Below are 19,708 nucleotides of genomic sequence, written 5' to 3'. Positions count from 1 at the left end.
TTAAAAAAAAGGCTAGCACAGGCAAGCACTGCACTCTTAGCACATGTTTTTAAATGTATCTCCACATATCTCACCCAAGGACAAAAGAGAGACAAAAGAGGTGTGGATGTGTTTACCAGAAACAATTGGGAGGTATGACACATTGGCAATCAGGCCTTTCCTTTTAAATTTCTGTGATTTATTGCATCCTTGTCTTGTTGGATGAAGTGCTGCTTGGCTGTTTTATGCACCGTTCTTATTGCATGCCTATAATATGTATATAATACATCCACATGAGGGTTGCAGCTGTTAAGGCAATTAACTGGTTAGACTAATTGATTAACTATATGGATTTGGGCAAGTTTCACTTAAAACAAATAAATACGACCTTCCCCTCGATTTCCAAAGTTCAGAAGTTAGTGCGGATCCTTGTTGCCAAAACAGCCATGAGTGCACAAGAGGTAGGTCCCAACTGGCTCCCTAGTCTAGAGCAAGTTTTGGGAGCATGCCGGCAGGGGGTGGGGGCTGCAGGGAGGAGGGAGAATCCTTTTGGCCAACAACATGTGTTCTTTTGGCAGATGGACACCATTGGATTTCACTCGTCGAATTATTCCCTAAGTAGTTCCTGATCTTGCAGTACTCAGTTCCTTAGTCCAGGCAGTGCTTCAAAGGGGATCTCTGAATTTTAGGAACAGTTCAAGAATTTGCCCTAGTTTTAATTTATTTGTTTTGTTTTATTCACATATTATTCAGATATTGGTTGCTTTTCAACATCCGGCAACAGAAAATGTCTGTCTGTCCATCTGTGTATCTATTTATCTATTAGTCAGTCTTATCTATCTTGACTATCAGGCTTCTCTCCCTCCCCGTTTTATCCCCACAAAAGGTAGGTTAGGGAATGAGACAGTCACTGGCGCAGGATCAGCCCCAATGAGCCTCATGCTTGAATGGGGAGTTGAACTTGGGTCTCCCTGATCCTAGTCCAGCACTCAAAACCACTTTGTCACGCTACGCAGACACACAATTTTTAAATACTAAAAAATCATTGGCTGAGATAAAGGATTGTGACATGGTTGCTTGGCCAGCCTCTAAAGGCAGAGTGTTACATAAACAGCACATTGATGCCCCCAAAAGCCCTTTCTCTTATCATTACATAGCTCACCTCTGATAAGGCACCTGTGGAAGGAAGGGCCTCCTCACCCCGTGTGTGGACATTGTTGCTGTCGTAATGTGCAGCCGCCCCATTTGCACACCTAGTCCAGCTCTTCGGAGCTATTACCTATGTGCAAATTATACTGCCGAAAGGTCCCTTTTCGTTAGCTCTAGCAAGAAGAGGAAGGCAATACAGACAGTGGAAGCTTTCGCTCTCCGGAATGCCAGCTCACAGATAGATAAACCAACACGTAGATGGAGCTGTGTTTTAATTTGAGATGCATCCCTGCAAATTATTCCTGTAACAGGTTGCTGGACCTTGACAGATATATGGCATTTGAGTTTGAGCAAACTGGATGCATTTGCAAAGGGGGGATAAAGGGAGGAGGGGATAGGCAGAAGCATTTTTTTTTTTTTAGAATATTCCTACGGTATTTGTAGTTGCTCAGAGTCTTTTTCTTTTTCTGTTTATATTCGGGGCCAGGAGGTGAAATAGATAGATAATGTATGTGTTTGATCCATAGAGTACCTATCCAAGATCATCATTTGATGTATACTGTCCAAAATATCATTATCTTGATCATTCCTCCATCATTTAAACCATTCACTGCATCCACAGAAACATAACAATTGAAGTCTATGTTTCACGGACAAGGCATGTTAAGCCACCTTTGCAGTTGGATCTTTGAAATTCAGTCTATTTTACTTGATTTTATTTTAGTGCCATCAGGAAACCATTCCAGGCATCTCTGGATCTTGCCTTCTTTTAGATACAGCAACTTTACAGATAGTGGAATTGATCCTTCATTGCAAAGGGTAGCAGACCTTCTCTTGACAAAATGTGACTAATTAAACCACAACATGCAGACGTATTCTTTATGTTCTTTATGAACCAAGAATGAAAAAGGAGCTAATTAAAAATCTGTCCTATGATTTCAGGGTAGTAGAGTCGAGGAATGAATATAATAGCTTCAGTGCTATTCTAAAATATACACACACAAACCTTTCTCTTTTTTTAACAAAAAAGTTCTGTGTATGTTTTTATTGTATTGTAATTCGCTTCAGGATGCCTCATAGGAAGTAATTCATAAATAAAGCTAATAATAATAATATTTTTTTTTTAGTTTCTTTCCTTTTTCAAACAATGCATGAAATTAAATAAGCATCGGTTCAAACTCCTTTTGTCATTCACCGGATTAGAATTTCACAACAGCTTAGATGAATGCTGTTTCATTTTGCCCCCCCCCCCAAAAAAACTTTTTAAGTTCATTCTCAGACCTCTCATACCAAAACCCTTCCCAGTTTGTCATGGGCTGCAATTCAGGAATCCTGGGGTGTTAAATAGGAAAACCAACATTAAAAGTGGGTGTAGGGGGGGGGGAGGAAATCCAAGGTAATGGTTATGTGCCGGATTAAATGACCGAAAAAGAGAGAGGGGGGTAAAGGAAGCCTTGAGTGTCTTTAGGAAGATGAGGCCTTCACTAAGAAACCCCTCCTTTGCCTTCCTTTTCCTATCTTCAATTCATCTGAAGCACCATTATAGCTTCTCAGACCACTTCCTGTGAGGAACCCTTTTCTCCCGCCTTGTTATTCTTCCTTGGAAAAAAAAGGGGGGGAGGGCAGTTGCACTTCAGCTCTGAGTTTTGGACGCTTCTGCCGTGGGACTTGGATAATATCTCTCCAAAGCGCAAGCTGCTGTTTAGGAACCTAATTCAAACATAGCTCCCTTTTAAGTATCACCCCCTCCCTCCCTCCCTCCCTCCTCTCCTCTCCTTTCTTCCTCCTCTTCCTCAAGAGAAAAGCCACCATTTCACAGTATTGGCCGGACGCAGAAAAACAAGTTAATGATCTAAACCTTTTAATTCATGGAAGCTTTTCTATGTTTTGAGTGCTTTTCAGGCTCTTGTAAACAGGCGAGGCCCCTGTTTTCTTCTGCTTTCCCTTGCACCCCACCCCTTTTCTCAGCTGGCAATGAAATGTGGCATTTATTCTGTGTCATCCCCCCCCCCCCGAAAAAAAAAGAATGAGAGGATGAAAGATTATTGACTGAAGAGAGATACACAATTGAGGAAAATGATGTCAAAGTTAGGCGTACAACTTACTTTTCTTAGGATGCCTTCCGGATTAGATTTTCTTTAAACCTATTGTACAGTGGCTAATGATTTAGGTGCTCTATACAATATTATTATTATTACTACTAGCAGTAGTAGCAGTAGTAGTAGTAGCCTTAGAAGTGAGAGACAACTGTAGCTTAGTTGATCGTCTGTTTTTAAAAGCAATGTTCTTTTTAAAAAGAGCACTCGGACTTCATCCTACAAAATCATAGTGTTGGAGGAGTTAAGCTTGCAATGTGAGGTTACACTGATTTGAGAGTGAGTCTCATTAGAACTTGCTTCTGAGTCAGCATGCATAGGGTTGGGCAGTAAAATTGCATAAAGTTACTCCTATCTTTCCACCGATGCTAGCTGAATTCTGGTTTTTTATTTCTATTGGCAAAGAACTTGAACCTTCCCTCCAATACAGTATAGATTATGGGTTTGATCGAGCCAAAATTAACTTATTAAGCGCCATTGGTTTCCATTCAAGAGATTTAAGCATCTTTTAAAATCCTCCCACTTAAATCAGAAGTATATATTAATTAGGGATGGAGGATAAATTTGATCTTGTCTAATTTTAATGAGGAATTACCTTATTTTCACTTTCTGAAGCAATATGCGAACTGAAACACGGCTGTCCTTCACAATTGGCACTTCTCTGAATTTTACGATGCAGTTCTCCTTTGAATGGCATGTATAAAAATGTATAGGTTGGTGAAAGTTACATGCAAACATGCATTAACATTTGGGGAAATCGCTTTCAAAATATGTATATTGGTCAGGACTGCATGCAAAAATGTGTTCAACAGCAGAAGTTTGTATGAAAACGCTGACAAATTTTCAAGAAGGTTTAAAAATAATAATCACAAATTGTGTGGAAATGGGGAGAACTGAATTTAAGTTTGGACAAATGAGAAATTAATGGCTGTAAGTTGCTTGGGACTGCCTTGGGCAAGATATAGTGAAGCGCCCTGAGAGCTACAGGTATAGGGCAGTATACAAATTTATAAAAAATAATAACAACAACAAATTTAATAAATTAATAAGAGAAACAGAATCTGACAGATTAATCCATCCTTGGGTTCAAAGTGCTTAATTTTGGCTGGATCCAGTTGTATTTAATTTGTTTGCTTTAGCCTGAGCACACGATATATGCTAACGTTATTAGATGGTCTCTACTTCAAATGTAATGTTAGAGGGTGGTGGTCAGGACAATATTTTAACACAGGTTTAGGAACACAGTCAGACTACAAACAATATAACCCTATCACTAGAGACCAATACGTTGCTGTGTTATGCAGGAGACAAACAATGTTAGCTCTAATATCTCATATGGGGAGCATTCTGGTAAGTCCTCAACTGAGTGAAAGATGCATATTCAAAATTTGCCACATGCAAAAGCAAATCCTCAGGGCAGCCCCCAAAGGAACATCTGCTTTGAGGCACATTGCTGCAAAGTTTCCCTTTTACTTTTTTCTGTGTGTGGTGATTGGGAGTAGCAGCTAATAACTCTGTACACTATGCGCAGTGCATGCAGCACATCAGTCCCAAAGGAAGCAGCATTTCAGGGATCACAACATTCTATGAAGGAAGACCAGTTGATTGAGCTGGCCTGTCCATGTAGCCAACCTTAATTTGCTAAATAATGCTCTCTGACCTTCCTCCAGAGTCTGCTAGACATTTATAAATAAGTATGAAATAACAACCGATAGATGGATGCAGAAATAACATTTTTATTATTGGTAGGATTACCATTATCATTATATCACAGTGAGGCTCTTTAAAAAGATTTAAAAGAAACCACACTTTGCTCCAAAACTGACCGTCTGGCAGTGCAATGCTATGCATGTTGACTCAGAAGTAGGTCCCATTGAGTTCAACGTGGCTTATAGCCGGGTGATAGATAGATAGATAGATAGATAGATAGATAGATAGATAGATAGGACTATAGCCTAAATTTTCCAAAGAGAAAGCATAGAAAAGAGATAAGGTGGGAGGAAATGATTATATTAGAACATTCGGTTCTCCTGAAAATAGACTATGCTGGCAATTGTGCCTGTCTGTTTAGAATGAACCCAAAAGTAATGGTTGGTAATACTTTTTATTGACACAAATGAGTTTCAAGCGTCTGAATAGGAGGAAGTGAGCGGCCCAGATCTCGGCTGGCAAAGCATTCAGAACGCAAGGCGGAACCAGGGAAAAAGCAGGCAATTGAGACGGAGAAGTGGAAATCCGTGGTTTGAAAAGGAAGAATGAAGCCAAGGAAGGGAGCAATTGAGGAGGACAATAATATGAAATCAAAGAGGAAAGATAAGAAGGAGCAAGAGGGAGCAAATGCACTTAAGTTAATAATAAAATCATGGATAGGATTGTAGAGCGACGAGGCCTTGATGCAAAGGGTGAATCAGAGGTCGGTCAAGTGTGATGGGGGCACGCTGTGAGATATACAGGGAGCGAGCTAGAGATACGGGTTGGAGAAGGAAATAGGGAAGAAGAAGAAGAGTGAGAGGAAGGCTTTGACACAACTACATACAGCACATTAAAAAGGGTGGAGACCTTTTGCCGGCTTCGAACCAAGCAGAGGAGGAGGAAAGGCAAAGTCATCAGGAGCCAATCTACAGATTAAACATACACGCAAGAGGGTTTTTTTTTTAGTATAATTTTGCATTTCCCTCCCAACAAAAGGACAGTACCTAAGAAGGCCAGGAGTCTCAGATGAGTGCAAAATAGCAACTGACTTAATGTTCTTCTCGGTATCAAAACTGCTCATATCGATTACACTGCCGTCGATATAATCGAGAAACGCTTGTTACTGTCCCAGCCCTTTCCTTTCATATATATATATATATAGCTTTGCCCTGTATTATGAAATATCACGAGTCTTTAAAAGAGCAGTTTGTTTTGAGATTTAATTTGAAGTTTTTGTTTCATAACAGCGAATTCTTCTCTCTCCTTCTTTTGTTCCAGTTAGATTCACAGGATAGAGTTCCTTGCTATCTACATTGTGATTGATCAAATCCTTCTTCTTGTTACTGCTTTAAAAAAGAAATTTATTGTGGGTGGGTGTTGGGGAATCTTCCTCAGTTTTCTACTTTTTTCATTTGATTCTGTTCTTTCCTTTTAATCAAAGAATTTGCAATTCAGCAATTCAGTTTCAAACATTTGTTTATTAAACCAATGTTAGTCATACTCAAAATATATGCATTGAAATCTATATGCATTTATTTCAGTGGGTCTACTCTGAGTATTACTTAGTTGGATTCGGTCCCCGGGAGCCTTTTAAATTTACATTATTTTAACACTGTTGTTTCCAATGTATGTGGAAGAAACTACAGTTCTACACGAGATCAGTATACAGCTTTATGTTATTACATTTTTGCTTCCAAGTTAAGCACTAGGGGAGGGCGTAAATAATTATTGCAAACAAATAATTATTGCAAACAAAACCTTTATTTTCCAGGGGGGTGGAGTTTGCAAAATTCTAAAATAAACAAATCAGTCGTGATTTAGCATTTTGATTTACTCAAGCATCTGGCTGTTCGCCAGATTTCACATTTCTCTCAAAGTTTCCACACAATCTCTTGCTGATTCAAATGCATTAAAATTCAGCACATTTATATATGTATATTGGGAGGCAGATTCACATTTGCTTATTTTTAAAAATGAAGATAAATGCAGAAACGGAATGGAATAGAATTATGAGCAAAAAGCCTGTGAAACAGAAACAGGCAGAAGTCCGTACATTTCTTGTTAAGCATGCTGAAATCCTATTTATTTAAATGGGATGATTAATTCAGGACAGCCTGATGCTCAGTTACTTTTTGCTCTCTCCCTTCTTTCCCCTTGTACTTAATAAACAATTATTGGAAGGCTTTTTGTTGTCGGTTACAGCAAATGCAGGCACACCGATGCCCCAGTGCCTCACGCTTTTGTTTGGACAGACACTGCTAAAGCCTAAAGCAAAAAAAAAGCTGCAGTCCTCTATGCCCTTGGCTTTTGGGTGAAAGTAAATGTTCTCTGTGGGTTTTATGTTTCTGAGTTAAACTTCCTTGGAGTTCAGCTCTGAAATGCACACACTGAGCTTTTAGGTCGCAGCCATGCAGAGTCCCTTCTGTTTTTATAGCAATGGCTCTGTATCACCCAGAAACACTGCGGCTTACGGATGGCAGTGCCTCCGGTGAACATCTCTGCAACCACTGCTGAGAATAGATCCCAAATTACAGAAAAGATTGCATTAAAAAAAACCACACCACCTAATACAGGAACCTTTGGGGAGACATCTATCTCTGTTTATCTAATTCCCATGCTAAAAAAAAAAAGTCTTTCCTACCCCAAACTCTTTAGGTAACAGTTACAGACAGTGTTGTCCCAGTCACTGCCGTGAACTAGGGAGCATTCAACATCCAATATATTTGAGGGTCTTTGGCTTTACTGGCCGAGAATTAAAGGACCAGGGGTATAACCCTCAGCTACAACCCTGGGAGACCAGGGTTCAAATCCCTACCTGGCCATGTAGCTCACTGGCTAGTCACCATCTCTCAGCCAAAGTTGGCTCCCGGGGATGTTGTGAGGATAATAACGGAGAGGGGGAAGAGCCATGTATTCCTTGGAGGAAAGGGAGGCTGTGCCTATAAATGCAATAATACATAAATAAGGATGTGTGTGCCCCCTCTGCCCCATTCTCAGAAGGATCCTCACTCTTTCTGAGGCAAAGTGGGTGGCAATAAAAGACGGGGCCTTTTTGTTCATGGTGCCTTATCACCGTGCCTTATATCCTTTACCCCTCTGTTGGGCTCTCTACCTGATTTGTTTTTAGGAAACAACTAAATACACAGCTTTTAATAGTATTTTCTCTGCATTACTGTAGTGGGCTTGTTAGCAGGTCTGATGGCTTAATTGCACATACAGTGATGTTTTTGTTAGCCACCACAAAGCTTCCTGCAATTGAAAGGTGGAACATACATACTTAAAATAAATAAAAGACAAATCCAGCATGTTCAGTTTGGCCTGGGCAAGTATCTGCATTAGCTATGTGAGAGGAAAGCTTCTCCTATACATGAATCTCTCGTGCTGGATTGGGGCCAGCATAAATTCAGTTATGGATTGGGGAATAAATTCAGTTCTTGTGCATCTACCTACCTAATACGCACTTCTCAAAACAATACTCAAGCTTAAAACAGCTATCCTTTGAAATTCGCACTTGCAGCACAGCTTCCCAACCAAATAATGGTGTACGAAAATTCATGCTATTTGCGGGGAACTGCTTGCAAAACTGCTAAATCCAGCACACTGAATTTAAGGTTGGAAAAAAAAGAGAAATGGAGAGAAACCTACTTTGACCAATTCATCCATCGCTGGAGGGGGGAGGGAGGTACGGTAAACTTAGTAATAAAAAAGCTGAATCTTGGAAAGGTGGGATTGAAATGTTTAAAATAAATTAATAATGCTGCTTCCCTTCCCCCCTCCAATTATTTCTCTCTTTCTCTCTCTCTCCTGTTAAGGTAAATTGAATAGTCAAGACACTTACAACAATTTCACCAACAATAACCCAGGGAACCCTCGCCTTTCTCCACTTCCCAGCCTGACTGTGGTAGTTCCTCTTGCTCAAATCAAGCAGCCCATGACTTTAGGAACTATCACCAAACGTACAGGGTAAGTAAAGTGCTTTAAAATAGCAATTCCTTAATGCATTAAAAATATTTTTTTTTCTTTGCATATAGTATTTTTCTTTGGGGGTGGGTGGGTGGAGAGTTGTGCTTAGCAGCAACACCTCTGTTCTGTATTTAAAGGTTGAAGACCTGTGCACAGTTTCTTGCATCTAAGTCCCCTTGATCACAGTAGGACTTTATTCTGAGTAAATGTGCATAGGATTGCCCTGCACATTCACTCTGGTTTGTGCCACATGTAGAATAAGGGAACAACTCCAGGGCATCTCAAACAGGGTCTGTAAATATTTGTCCAAAATTTCCAAACTCTTTTCTTTTTTCTTATTTTTGTACTTCGATGGCTCATTTTCTCCAAATCATCTGAGGGATTTGCTTTCTGCTTGACATCAGAGGTAATTAGTAACTTAAACAGAGGATTTCCCGGCCCCTGCTAAGCTATCAACAGTGCTGGTGTTGTTTGTTTGTTTTTTATAAAAAAAAATATTATTCACATCTTACTCTATTTCATTTTAGTTTATTTTTATTATTTTCACCCCCTGGCCTCCCGGTTCATAACGTGATATATGTTATAGTATAAAAAAAAGAAGTTTGGGAGACGTTCAGAGTAAAGTTCTTGCAATTGCTATACTTCAATCCAGTCAGTGTACTCAGCCAAACACAGGGAAGGCGAGCAGAAATATTGAGCTTTTATAGAGCTTACCTTGAGAAGGGGGGGAGGGAGGGGGAGGGAGAACTGAGCAGGGAACATATGCGTGTGTTTTGATGGCAGAACAAAATACTGCCAAACATTTGCCCTCCTTAAGCGTTTGTGTCTCTCTTCACCCGCAGAGAAGCAGGAGTACTTGTTTTATCAATCTACTCTGGCTTTCCTCACCTTGGTGCTCTCTAGAAGGGTTTGGACTGATGGGAGTTGCAGTCCAAACCCATCTGGAGGGCACCAGATTGGGGAAGGTTTTATCTGATCTGATACATTTTCAAGCACTCTTTCATCTTAAACTTTTCAAGCTCGATGAATAGTGTTCTTGGGTGATGTCCAAGGTTAGTCCTATACAGAGGAGATTCATTGAGCCATATCAAGCTAAATCCTACTCAGGGTAGACTCATTGAAGTTAATGGAGCTATGCTAGTCATTTCCATTCATTTCGGTGGGCAGCATCCAACTAAGATTTACTGAAGGGGAGTCCCATTGAAATTGATGGACCTAAGTTAGTTCTGAGCTAATAGAATGGACTGGCTTGTTGTTGTTGTTTAATCGTTTAGTCGTGTCCGACTCTTCGTGACCCCATGGACCATAGCATGCCAGGCACTCCTGTCTTGCACTGCCTCCCGCAGTTTGGTCAAACTCATGTTCGTAGCTTTGAGAACACTGTCCAACCTGGCTTACTGTACATCAAATGTGAGGGTGCCACATTAAAAAATAATAATCCAAAAAATCTGCAGGAAGAACACTAGAATAGCTGGGGATCAGTCAGGGATAGTAGCTTTGCCCTTCATGTGCTAGGGATTTTTTTAAAAAAATAAATATTACATAGGATGGAAAGTAATAAAAAAAATGTCACCCTGCACTTATAGAAGTGGTACATTAAGACAGCCAGTGTGGTATAGTGGTTAGAGTTTCGGACAAGGACCCAGTACGCCACCTTGAGCTCCTTGGAAGAAGGTGGGATAGAAATGTAATAAACAAACAAAACAAAACATTTCAATCTATCACTTATTTATAAAAATATTTGTATACGGCTATTCATTTTTAAAAATCAAAGTGGTTTACATTCTATACAGACACAGAGAGAGTAAAAACCATATAAAATTTTAAAGTCAGAGATCATCAACTATTACAGAAAGCTTTTCCCCTTACTTGCCTGCATAAGCTTAGAAAAGTTTTCAGCAGACATTTAAAGGTTAAAACAGAAAGTGCCTGCTAAATCTCTGTTGGCAGAACATTTCACAGGACTGGTCCACTGACATTAAAAGCTCGTTTTTGTGTCACTGTCAGATGAGCCTCTCCAACTTGGGGAATGACCAGCTATTCTTCTGGTGATGGGGCTGGGATACAAGGGTTCAAGCAGTCCCTAAGGTACCTTGAACCTAACTCGTTCAAGGCATTGTAAATTAATACGAGGAACTTGAACCTGGCTTGCTAGCAGATGAGCAGCCAGTGCAGATGTTTTAATAATGGTGCCACGTGTTGTCAGCCATGTGCCCCTATCAACAATTTGGCTGCTGCGTTCTGCACCAGTTGGAGCTTCCAAAGCAGGCCCAAGGGCAGCCCTGCATAGAGCACGTTGCTGGAATCCAGACTTGGGGTTACTAATGCATTGACTTCAGTGGTCAGGCTATCCCTGTTCAGGAACAGACATAGCTTTTGAACCAAACAGACGTGGTAAAAGGAACTTCTAGCCACAGAGGACACTTGGGTTCCTAGAGACAGATATGTCTCACCAGAGTGGTGCATGCTCTGGTTATCTCCCACTTGGACTACTGCAATGCGCTCTGCATGGGGCTACCTTTGAAGATGAGTCAGAAAGTACAACTAATCCAGAATGCAGCTGCCAGACTGGTGACCGGGAGTGGCCACCGGGACCATATAACACCGGTCCTAAACTATCTACATTAGCTCCCAAGATGTTCCCAAGCACAATTCAGAGCATTGGTGCTGACCTTTAAAGCCCTAAACGGCCTTGGCCCTGTCTAACCGAAGGAGCGTCTCCACTCCCAGCGTTCAGCCTTCTGATGGTTCCCTCACTGCGGGAAGTGAAGTTACAGGGAACCAGGAAGAGGGCCTTCTCAGCAGTGGCGCCCTGTAGAATGTGCACCCCGTCCCTGTCAGATGTCAAGGAAATAAACAACTATCCGACTTTTAGAAGACATCTGAAGGCAGCCCGGTATAGGGAAGTTTTTAATGTTCGAGGTTTTGCTGTGGGTTTATAATTTGTTGGAAGCCACCCAGAGTGGCTGGGGCAACCCAGTCAGATGGACGAGGTAACAACAACAACAACAACAACAACAACAACAACTCTGAAGCTGTACATCTTTTCCTTCAGACGCAGTGCAACCCCATCCAGAATGGGCAACTTGCCTCTTTCAGGGTTGCACTACTGAATGTGTAGACCAAGCCAGTGTAAGAAACCCAGAAACAATGTGAAGTGGCTGAGTTAAGCCAGAGGACACCCAGTAATCATTTTCTTACTCCAGGGCACGTCTCCTGTCCTACTGGAGCAAGGAAAACCCATGTAGTGCCCTTCAGTTGTTGTTGGACTCCAACTCCCATCAGCCCCAACAGCCCCAACAGTCAGTGGTCATGGATGATGGGAGTTGCAGTCCAACAGGATCTGGAGACTACCTTGTAGGCTACCCCCATTTTAGATAACCCATTTCCTTTAACCTGTGCATGGATACTGATCCTTGGGTAGGGTTCTAGAGAGGATTTTGTCCGGGCTGCATTACTCTGCCATTCCTTCCCTTTAGTAGCTTCTAAGGAGCCAGTGTAGTGTAGTGGTTAAAAGCGGAAGACTCGTAATCTGGGGAACTGGGTTCGCTTTCCCGCTCCTCCGCATGCAGCTGCTGGGTGACCTTGGGCTAGTCACACTTCTTTGAAGTCTCTCAGCCCCACTCACCTCACAGAGTGTTTGTTGTGGGGGAGGAAGGGAAAGGAGAATGTTAGCTGCTTTGAGACTCCTTCGGGTAGTGATAAAGTGGGATATCAAATCCAAACCACCACCTCCTCCTCCTCCTCCTCCTCCTCCTCCTCCTCCTCCTCCTCCTCCTCCTCCTCCTCCTCCTCCTCCTCCTCCTCCTCCTCCTCTTCTTCTTCTTCTTCTTCTTCTTCTTCTTCTTCTTCTTCTTCTTCTTCTTCTTCTTCTTCTTCTTCTTCTTCTGCAAGAGGGGAAAAGCAAGGTGAGGATGGGGGGGGGCTTTCCTCTCTTCTTGTCTGGTGTTTGCTCATGATGCTGCAGGGCTGAAATGCCCTCTGTTTCTCCAGGCTGCAACTCTTACATTTGATCATGGTTGATTTAGCCCTCTTGCCGTTTGAGATAGGCTAGTTAAATACTGAGCGGCTTACTCCATAATCTTTTGAAGATCTTTCAGCATTTCCAATGCTTGAATTGCTATCCTTCAACATCCCTGAGACTAAAAGAAACGTCCGGGATGGTTTTTGAGCCTCCTCTTATCCTCTGATGGTACATCAAAGCAGGCGCTGATCCAGCAGGTCCTCTGTGTGCATGGAGACTCTGATACACACAAGGAATCTTCACATGAATGTCCCTTTGCCTATAAAAGGGAGCCCCTGTGAATGTGGAGCTTTGGGTGTGTATCTTGGCTGTGACTCTTGGAGGACCTGCTCCTTGCCTTGCAGGCCTTTTTTCTGCCTGGCCTGGGAAGGCAGGGCCCTGGCTGACTCCAGCTACAATTTTTTTTTTTTTTGTGGCTCTACTGAAAAATTCAGCTGGGGTGTATTTTGGGGTTTTTGTTTGGGGCAGGGGTTGTTGCTGTTGGTTTTTTGTATTTTAGATCTTGTGATTTATGTGGAAATGGTTCAGTTTGGTTGAGTATTTTTTTAATGTTTATGGCTACTTTTCTTGTAGTTACGTACTGTATTTGTTTCATGTTGTAAGCCGCCTCGAGCATGGTTTGAACTGTGGAAAGGCAGCATACAAATAAAATTATGTATCCGTGTATGTATCAAAGCCCTGCGGGGTTGGTGTTTTTTGCCTTGTGTCTCAAGTGAGTGAAGGTTGCATATTCATTTTGACGGAGGGATAGAGCAAATATAATTCAGAAGAGTGGAGAGGCTGTAACTCAGTGCTGGCACCTCCAAGTAGGGCCGGGGAGACCCCTTTTTGAAATCCTGGGGAGCTGCTTTCATACAGTATAGGCAATACTGAGCTAGATGGGTTTGACTTCTTCATGTACCCCCATGAGAGGTCTGGAAGGGGGCAACACGAAAATGGCTTTTTAGTGGTGGCCCCCATCTTGTGGAATGCTGTCCCCAAGGAGGCACTCCTGGCACCGACTATCTTTTCTCTATCTTTTTGGCCTGGGATTTTGGCCCTTAATTGTAAGTTGTAGCATTGTGGTCTATTTTATTGGAGTCAGATCAGTACGTCCTGATCTGTTTTGTCTGTGGTTTTAGATTAGAAAAAATATATATGGATGCTCTTAATTGGTTTTAATGTAAATCGCTTTGTGTCACTCTGTGGCAGCTTCCTGTGTAATAGAGTAGAAGGAACTCTATGGGCCTCTGTGGACTCCAGAAGCCAAGGGCATAGTGTGAAAGCAGCACACAGACTGTTGGACAGGGGACCCAGGTTCACATCTTTTAGTCCGGGAAGCTCACTAAATGGCCCTAGGAGTATCACTGCCTCCCAGTTCTATACCTTTCTAGGGCTGTTATATGAGTAAGTAAGCGCAGCATGCTGAAATTATGCTTATAAATTAGAAGAAAGGGATTGCCCCAGTACCAGGAGTGCCTTACACAGATCTGATGTTGTCTAGGGGTTGGTAGCTGCATGTTGAGGCTGCCAGATTTGTAGCATTTTCCAAGCCCTGTTGTTTCCACTGGGAGATCTACATCAACTGCTCAGTGGAAGGGAATCCACTTTGAATGCGGAAGGCATCAAGTTCATTCCCTGGTAGGGCTGGGGATGTCTCCTGCCCCCGAACCCTGGAGAGCTGCTGCCTGTCAGTGTAGACAGTATTGAGCTGGATGTACCCAAGCGTCTGACTCAGAATACAGCAGCTACATATGGTTGTTACTTAACTCACCTTGTGCTTCTGTTTGTGTGTTTAGGGAGGACCATAGCTCAGTGGTAGAGTGTTTGCTTGGCATGCAGAAGGTTCCAGGTTCAATTCCCAATGCCATCTTCAGGCAGGGCTGAGAATATCCTCTGTCTGTAATTCTGCAGAGCCACTGCCAGTCAGTGTAGAGCTGGATAAGGCAACTCAGTATAAGGCAGCTTCTTGTGCTCCTGTGTCCCGTTGAAATCAATAGGACTTAAAATTGCTTGTGCTTGGCTAGAACACGTACTATAGATAGATATAGATATATTCAACAATTATGAAACTCTCCCCCTCCAAAAAAAGTTGGCTCACCATCCCCTCCTGGCAAAACAGCAGGAAACTGAAATCGAAGATACAGCCACAGACAGAAATAATTTAAAGCCCATTCAGATTCCAAACCAATTCCATTTCTTGTGCATCCAAAATTTAGCGGACACACACACACGCTGTTGGATAGAAATACGGGGGGCTCTACAGTTGCTTACACAGGGCTGGAGGTTTGCAGAGATGTTCATAGTGGATTGGGCCCACCATCTGAATGCAAGGGTTAGGGAGGGGGAATGGACGGGAAGCCCCTTTTGTGGAGGAGAGAATGAAGCGGAACGCCGATGTTCCCTGAAGCTTGGCAAGGCCTAAAATGGCCAAATTGAGACAGCAGCCTTAACTTAAACCTCCAGGGGGCAAAGCGTGTGTTAAACATATTTAACATCTGCCCTCCTATTTCTCGGAGCACGGAGCGACGCGAGGCTGTAATAGGAAGACAGGGCAGGGACCATCTGCCTGGCTCTGAGAAGTGTAGGGCGAGTGTATTACCACAAATGGCAGAAGACAGATGTATTTACACCTACATGGGCAACACCTTTAAGCGCCGCTCTGAGGGAACAAGGCCCTCCCTCTTTCTCTCCCTCTCTCTCGTTCTGGCGGCAGCTGCCTAACCTTGGCGATTGTGCTTTAGTCAGGAGGAGAAGTGCCTGGAACCCACTGGATTTTTGCAACTATCTCCTGTGCAAAGAGGGAGGGGGTGTGTGACTGGCATTTCCCTCTCCCTTCAATTCATCTTCGAAGTCTCAGATCCGTCACTAGGCTATCCAGGCAGTGCTAGATTTTTTTAAAAAGCAATTCTGGTACAATACCAGATTAATTCTGGAATGGCAATCATTTTTTTACCCAAGGTTATTTGATCACACATACACACACACCAACATCCTCCTATTTTTGAAATAGTTCACAACAATTTTCTTCCCTATAACCTTATAGATCAGGTAGTACGGTGGCTCAGTGTCCCATTTTACAGAGGACACTTAACCATTTTTAGGGTGGCATGGGCTGTGCTGTACAGTTTAAGTCTATTTTAAAGATAAGGACACTGTAACTAGGAAAAGGCTGTGCCTTCCCTTCTATGGTGAGAGGGGCTGCATATCTCTTTAAACAATTGTTCTTTCTAAACAGACACCTAGAGATATGAATTAGCATGTGCGATTTTTTATGCAAATCTATGCCCTCTTTTGTTCTTTGGCAATGCATAACTGGCCTCTCTATCAACAAACTAGCTTGTTTTGGGGAGGAGGGCGTTATGGTCAGCCGACTTCTGCTCAGGGTAGACCCATTGAAATTCATTGACCTATTGATTGCAGTGGATCTAGTCTTCAGTATGAATCATGTTGGATACAGTCCTGTGTGGAGGGGTCAGCCAGGGGCTCAGTCAAATATGAGTCGCTGTGCGTGCACCACAATAGACCTGCACATTAGGGGGACATAGGAGACCCAGACCTTCCATATCACTTTCCAATGCCTTCTCCCACTTCCATACTTCCCTCAAGACCTTTAGGGCAGCCCTCAGCAACATGTGACACCTCCCCAGCCCACACACTGCCTTCCCAAGACAGGTAAGTGAGGTACTAGGCTTTGGGTCTTGAGGCTCTGACAGGGTCTTAGAGTCCTCCCATCTCCCTCCCAAAGCCCAGTTAGCACTTTCCCAGCTTTGGGAAGGAGGTGGGAGGGCTCTAGGACCCTGCCAGAGCTCCATGCTTCCTTCCCAAAGCCCTGCACCTTGCTTAGCCCACTTTGGGAAGGCAGCGTGAGGCCAAGGCCCCGCCTCCCTCAAATTTTGGTCTTGCTTTCCCCCACCACATGACAAATCAGAGTGTGGCCTGTGGCTTCTGTGCCAAAGTACTATTGTGGCTTTCTTGGTATGAAAAATTGAGCCGCCTTAATTTAGGTAATAATATTAAATAGTGGGCTTTTTTTAAAAAAAAATGGCCCACTTACCATCCTTTGAAAGCCCCTTCTGTTTATAAAAATGGTCTGCCTGCCAGATGACAATTGGAGATGAGCTGATCAAGAAACAACCCAAGTCTGATGCCCCTCCGGAGCTCAGAATTTTTTGGATCCCAGCCCTGGGAAGTGAAGAGATGCACAGCTTTACAGATCTAACCTTTGCCCAGTTTAGCAAAAGTTTAGCTAGCAAGAAACTCCCTTCAGCATGGTGGAACTCAGTCAGTTGCGTTTGTTTTTGCAGTTCGGGAAGAAGAATGTAGATAACACATTTTTTTGATGTGGGATCTGGCTGAGATGTTATCATCTTTTAACGTTTCCCATCTCGTGTACGATTTGTTCATAAAATCACTGATATCCGTTTGATCTCTTTTGAACTCTGGAGACTTTAATCCTTTCCAGGACCTATTAGTGGTTCAGACTTCTTTTTTTCTCTCCCTCCCGCCCCCCCCCCCTTTCTTTTTGGTAAGAGGAGCAATACCAGCTGAATAGGAAATAACAAAAGAAAACCAAAACCAAACTCTTAAAGGACGACAAAAATCTGAATTAAATCCCTAGATTTCAAACACACAAAATAAAACCAGAAGGCAACACATTTATGGAAATTAAATTCGCAAGTCATAATGTTTTGGAAGAGTGGGTTAGGTCTGTGGGTTCAGATTTGTACCATAGTTTATTCCTGGGGCTCTGGTTGGGTAGTGGTACAATATCAAATTTAGAAATACCCAGTTCACTTTCCTTAACCCCCAGAATGTAAAACAGTGAACTGAGGGGTGGATACGTAAAAAAATAGTTGGGAAATATAATCACTTGACAAAATGCTTTCCAGCAACCCCATATTCTTGATGTGATTCTGAGGAATGGAGTCTTGTGTTGCCTCTTCCAAGGAGAAAAATACTAAGGAGGGGACAATAGCTTCATGGCAACTGCATGTTCTTAGTCAAAGAACAGACTACCTTGGGAGGCGGTAGACTCTCCTTCAGTGGAGGTTGGATGGCCACCTGTCTCTAGCTGTGATTTCTGCATTGCAGGGAACAGAGGTAACCCTCCCAGCTCTACAATTCTGTGATTCTGTGATACATTGTAGAGAGAGGATTTTAAAAGCAAATATACCCAGTTCCGTAGGGTTAAATAACAAACCATAGCTGTTGTTGGTATTTATTATTATTATTATTATTATTATTATTATTATTATTATTATTATTGTGGTGGTGGTGGTTTTGGCTGTATAGATATATACCACCCTTCCTCCCAAAGGAGCCCAAGGGCATCGAACACACAAACCATAAAACGTATTTTTAAAAAATCAATTTCGATGCAGGCTTGTTGGAAGAGGAAGGTCTTCAGTAGGTTCCAAAAGTCCAGAGATAGTGCCTGTCTAATATTTAATGGGAGGGAATGTGCTGTGTTACCCATAGATTAATCAGCAGCAAATCATAAGGGATGCTTCTACCACGTTACGGATCCTAATTTTCACGGCTTGTAACCCAAACTATGAACAATAGCAGAAGTGAGAGAGAAGGGTTCCAACTAAAATGAAGGCGCTGCTTTTGTTTTTTAATCAACTGATCTAACCTGTTGATCAACTAAAGTAGCCTTCCCTAATCTGGTACGCAGCAGAGGTTTTGGACTCCATCCGTCTCAACCAACATTGCTGACGGTCAAAGAAATTTGGAGTCTAAAACATCCAGAGGGCACCAGGTTGGGGAAGGCTGAGCTAAAGGCTGCTGCCATTATTATTATTATTATTATTATTATTATTATTATTATTATTATTGGTGGTGGTTGTAGTAGCAGTATTCTTTAACCCATATATTTTATTGTCTCTACAGTTTCGAAAAACGTTTACATAAATCCACTTTTTAGAAAACCCAAGAGAGTCTCCTGGGGTGAAAATAGCAATCATCTGTTTTGCGCATGCAGTGAACCTAGTAGCTGTCGGACAGGCCTGATGGTTTCTTTGGCTTGACATTGCTGTGTTCTTGTCACCCAACTCAGCCATCTGGTGCTGTCGATTCGAGGATGGTTTCTCTTGTAAATTTTGTACATTGTCCTTTTTTATTAATGCACGCAGAGCCATTCTGCGTTGGAAGCTGCTCAGAAAACATGCTCAGATATTTGTCAGACGGGTGATCCCAGACATCAGTTTTGATAGCAGGACTCTTTCTGGCCATATTCCGGTCAACCTTTTGCAAACATTTGGCTTTCCCTCCCACTTTTCTTCCGCCTCTGATAGCTGAAGTGGGGGGGGCACCTAAATCAGCCCATTCCCACACCTTTGCAGATGTTGGGCAGAGCTCCTGTATCTTGATTTCCCACTCAACAGTGTTGTGCTTCACTCCACATTTAATAGGTTGTCCATGTGTCCTACTTTAAAGAGACAGCCCTTCATTTCAAAGGCTATTTGAGGCAGCCCTGTAATGGAAAGTCTAATCTGTTGGAAGGGCTGTCCAGTTGATAAATAAATGATGGGCGGGGGCTGTCCTTGATGTTGCCCATCAAAACTTCCTCACTCTGCCTAATGGAAGGACCGGCCGGCCCTGAGAGCAGAAGTCTTGAAGGTGCCCCTATCATCAGTTAGCACATGTCCACCGGGTCTCTCTCTCTCTCTCTCTCTCTCTCTCTCTCTCTCTCTCTCTCTCCACACACACACACAAAATATTAAAATACAGAAAAAGAGGGGAGATACAACGAAAGAACCAGTGCAATATACAAGGCTTAAAGTTGCCAAATGTCCATAACGGCTGTTGTTGTGTGTTTTTG

At 42.5% G+C, this 19,708-nt stretch overlaps 1 protein-coding gene across 9 annotated transcripts in view; it reads left to right on the top strand.

The window, feature by feature from the left end:
* Positions 1-19,708, top strand: part of BCAS3 (BCAS3 microtubule associated cell migration factor) — a 463,105-nt gene that overhangs the window by 170,531 nt on the left and 272,866 nt on the right. For all 9 annotated transcript variants that reach the window (XR_009556811.1, XM_060268433.1, XM_060268432.1 and 6 more), the window contains one exon: positions 8,729-8,879. Coding sequence is in view for 8 of the 9 variants with exons in the window: in XM_060268433.1 (XP_060124416.1) it covers positions 8,729-8,879 (151 nt within the window). In the remaining variant the exon portion in view is untranslated. The remainder of the gene's footprint in view (positions 1-8,728; positions 8,880-19,708) is intronic.

Source organism: Zootoca vivipara, chromosome 15 (genome assembly GCF_963506605.1).
Source record: "Zootoca vivipara chromosome 15, rZooViv1.1, whole genome shotgun sequence".
In the NCBI taxonomy this organism is placed as follows: Eukaryota; Metazoa; Chordata; class Lepidosauria; order Squamata; family Lacertidae; genus Zootoca; species Zootoca vivipara.
The sequence above is the reverse complement of the archived record's forward strand: the minus strand, read 5'-3'. Positions and strand labels throughout refer to the sequence as shown.